Raw genomic sequence first — 3,135 nt, forward strand, 5'->3', positions numbered from 1 at the left:
ATGTATGTATATATATATATCACAACAAATTAATTAAAACGGCATGATTTTGAACGGACACAATCCAACTAGTTTGGTATTCCAACACACCTCATCAATCCATCTGCGGATGTGCACGAGAATACGCTCGCGAGCATCGGTCAGCGCTGGAGGGTCATCCTTAGTTGAAAACATGAGATCTTCATGATGTCCGGCCTTGGGAATGATGATCGACACCTGCAATTGTTGATCACCCAATATTACTAACACATATTTGACGTAAAAATATATACTTCTATGCGCAAAGCTCAACTTGAGCTGTGCCTCGTTCTCTCACTAAGGACCTGGCTCTCGTGCTTTGAATTATCCAAGTAAGCGATTATGAGTAAGCTATTAAGAGTGCTATATATCTATACAATGTAAATTTTACAGAGCTACGTCTCGCATTGGAGAAGCAGAATTTCACATACCACTGTGTCAGTCACATCCTGAAGCACACCCTCAGCGATCCAAGGATCGAGTTCACCATTGGTAAAAATCTAATAATCAGCACGAAGGGAGTGTGTTTCTATACGTTAGTATCACTTCTAACCCAAGCAGGTCTTATACCTTTGTATCAACCGCAGCAGAGAAAAGAACCCCCTTAACAATGACAGGAATCGGCACCGATGCTGTTAAATCACGAAGTATGGCATATTGAAAAGTACATTCACATACCACATTAGAGGTGGCCCGCATCGCCTTTCGTCCGCCGTACTGTAGAGAATACAAAGCAACAGCATTAGTGTGGGGCTCAAACCAGTAGCACCATACCACTTGAGCTTGCAATATGCAAATCACGATAGGATCAGTTTACACAGAAACCGGCCAGAAAGTATATTTGTGCATAAGATGCGGTTCTGCGGCCAGCCATATCATGTCTGCGAAATGGTAAAACTAGTTCTTGTGAAAAAAAAAATCCCTTTGTCAAACCGGAATACCTTGATGCTTCCCACGTCGAATTTGGTGTGACTGCCGTATTGCTCCAGACAGTCCTTGCGCATGGCTTCGCGGTCGAAAGGAGCATTCCAAAACCTGTCGCAAATCGTCGAAGGGCATGATATCGAGTATTTGCGCCGGTCTGCTCTTATTTGCTTTGTATAAGTGAATACAGAAACCATAACATACAATCAAACGTTTTGAACACACACACACACACACACACATATATATATGCTCACAATATGTCATTTGTAGCAGAGGAAGGCAACTAACAGAGCTATACATGGCACAGTAACACATATCTAAGATCGACGTACATATCTCGGATGCCGTCTTGAGCGCTGGCGAGGATAACCTCTGAGCAAGCCAGGTAGTCCCAAGCACTGCCGCTGAACGCACCAGTATCCTTGGTGGAGAAACAGGTCTTATCACCAGTGTTATTGTAGTACATCTGAGTAAGACCAGTCATCAAGCCCTCGACAATCTCCATGTCTGCGAGTAATTCAAGACAAGGATATGAACAATGTGAGAAAAGCTCCGGAATACGCTATTATGTAATAACAAGCTTCGTATATTCAACACGGATGTGCCAAACCGATTTTCATTAGTTGCATGTCTATACTTGTATGAACCGCGGGCAATCACAATAAGATACATCACATTCAGTATCCATTGTCACAGAATGATGAAATAGATATCCATATCTAAGTCTAAGAAACACAATAAGTCCGAGGAACACAATGTACCACCACGCCGAACTTAACCAACTCACAATTGAACTGAAAGTATAGAAATGCAGTCAGCTGCGTTGTCAAGTTTGACACTCTCAATACGTACCGGTGCGTTCGCCCTCAACAAATCGGCATGCAGCAGCGACGGGATAGGCTGGAAGCATACCTTTACCATTTAGCAGGTAAGCGCTGGGATATGGGACTGTGAGGTTTTAAGGTATGGGACTGTGAGATTTATGCAGGAAATCAAGGTTGAATGGAATAAAGGATGAATCGAATAGAAAATGTGCGTATCATAAAACGCGTGACTGCGAGGGTGAGTGATGGTAAAGACTGATTGACATTAAAAAGTAAAGGATACAGAAACTTTACCAATATAACAACACAGTACTTCACGGATGCTACTACACTTGAAGTCTAATCAAAACTATTTGTTGATACCCAAAACCACACGGGGACAATTACGCGCTTTGATAGTCGCATAGTTTGCAAAGGCGTACACATAAAGAAATGAATGCTTGTATATCATAGTCGGAATGGCACCGCACGAACATACAGCTAGTGCAATGGTACATACAAAGTTGACAATAATAGTAATAGATGTAGAGTCCTAATAACCACAGCGACAGACGTGTGTGGCTATGTAGACAAGTACTTTTTGAATATACTGTGCTGGCACTTACATGAACCCATAGCAATGTTCACCACAGCGGCGGATACCCAGGTAGCCAGTGCTTTGGCATCTTCGAAAGTTTTGATCTCAGAGTCTTCGCAACGCTTGAAAAGATGTGTGAGTGTTGCACAACTTTCCTTTGAACCGCCCATCTCGAATATTTTGCGCCAGCCCCTGAATTGGTACGAAATAACTTCAAAATACGCATAATGTGGGAACTGCCCGGACCTACGAATAGTAACCTAAATTAGTTGATATCGAACTAGTTCTGAGCTCGACGGAAGGTATGCCAGACACACCTTTGCATGTTTACAGCACAGGAATCAGCAGCAAATCCTTTGGAAGTGGCGTCCAGAGTGACCACTCTATTAAATGCTTCATCATCAGGTTCAACAGTCTGTTATGTAATTTCACAATTTTTACTTATTTCGACAGGTCCTCACTGATATGCAATTCCTTGCCAACAAGTTGTAGTCCTTACTCCAGACGTACGGCTGGATATAAAATACAAACTTCACAAATTCTTCTCATATATATATATATATTTATATGTATGTATATATATGTGAATATATATATAGAAATAGAAATGTATCGATATATAAATGTACATATGCACACATACACACACACAAAGATGTATATAGATATATATAAATATATATATATTTATATATACATATGTCTATAAATACTTATGTACGAGTATATATATATATATATATATATATACATATATATATATATAACAAACACACACACACACACATA

At 40.5% G+C, this 3,135-nt stretch overlaps 1 protein-coding gene across 1 annotated transcript in view; it reads right to left on the reverse strand.

Moving 5' to 3' along the window:
- SARC_03403 (hypothetical protein) overlaps positions 1-2,763 on the reverse strand; it is a 4,392-nt gene extending 1,629 nt beyond the window's left edge. Inside the window, exons 1-8 of the mRNA XM_014302785.1 lie at positions 2,664-2,763; positions 2,375-2,538; positions 1,798-1,893; positions 1,278-1,452; positions 960-1,053; positions 697-735; positions 450-518; positions 91-216 (exon numbers count right to left, since the gene is read on the reverse strand). Coding sequence (XP_014158260.1) covers positions 91-216; positions 450-518; positions 697-735; positions 960-1,053; positions 1,278-1,452; positions 1,798-1,893; positions 2,375-2,538; positions 2,664-2,671 — 771 coding nt within the window. The 5' untranslated portion in view covers positions 2,672-2,763. The remainder of the gene's footprint in view (positions 1-90; positions 217-449; positions 519-696; positions 736-959; positions 1,054-1,277; positions 1,453-1,797; positions 1,894-2,374; positions 2,539-2,663) is intronic.
- Between the last annotated feature and the right edge of the window lie 372 nt (positions 2,764-3,135).

The sequence above is a fragment of the Sphaeroforma arctica genome (assembly GCF_001186125.1).
Source record: "Sphaeroforma arctica JP610 unplaced genomic scaffold supercont1.173, whole genome shotgun sequence".
Classification (NCBI taxonomy): Eukaryota; class Ichthyosporea; order Ichthyophonida; genus Sphaeroforma; species Sphaeroforma arctica.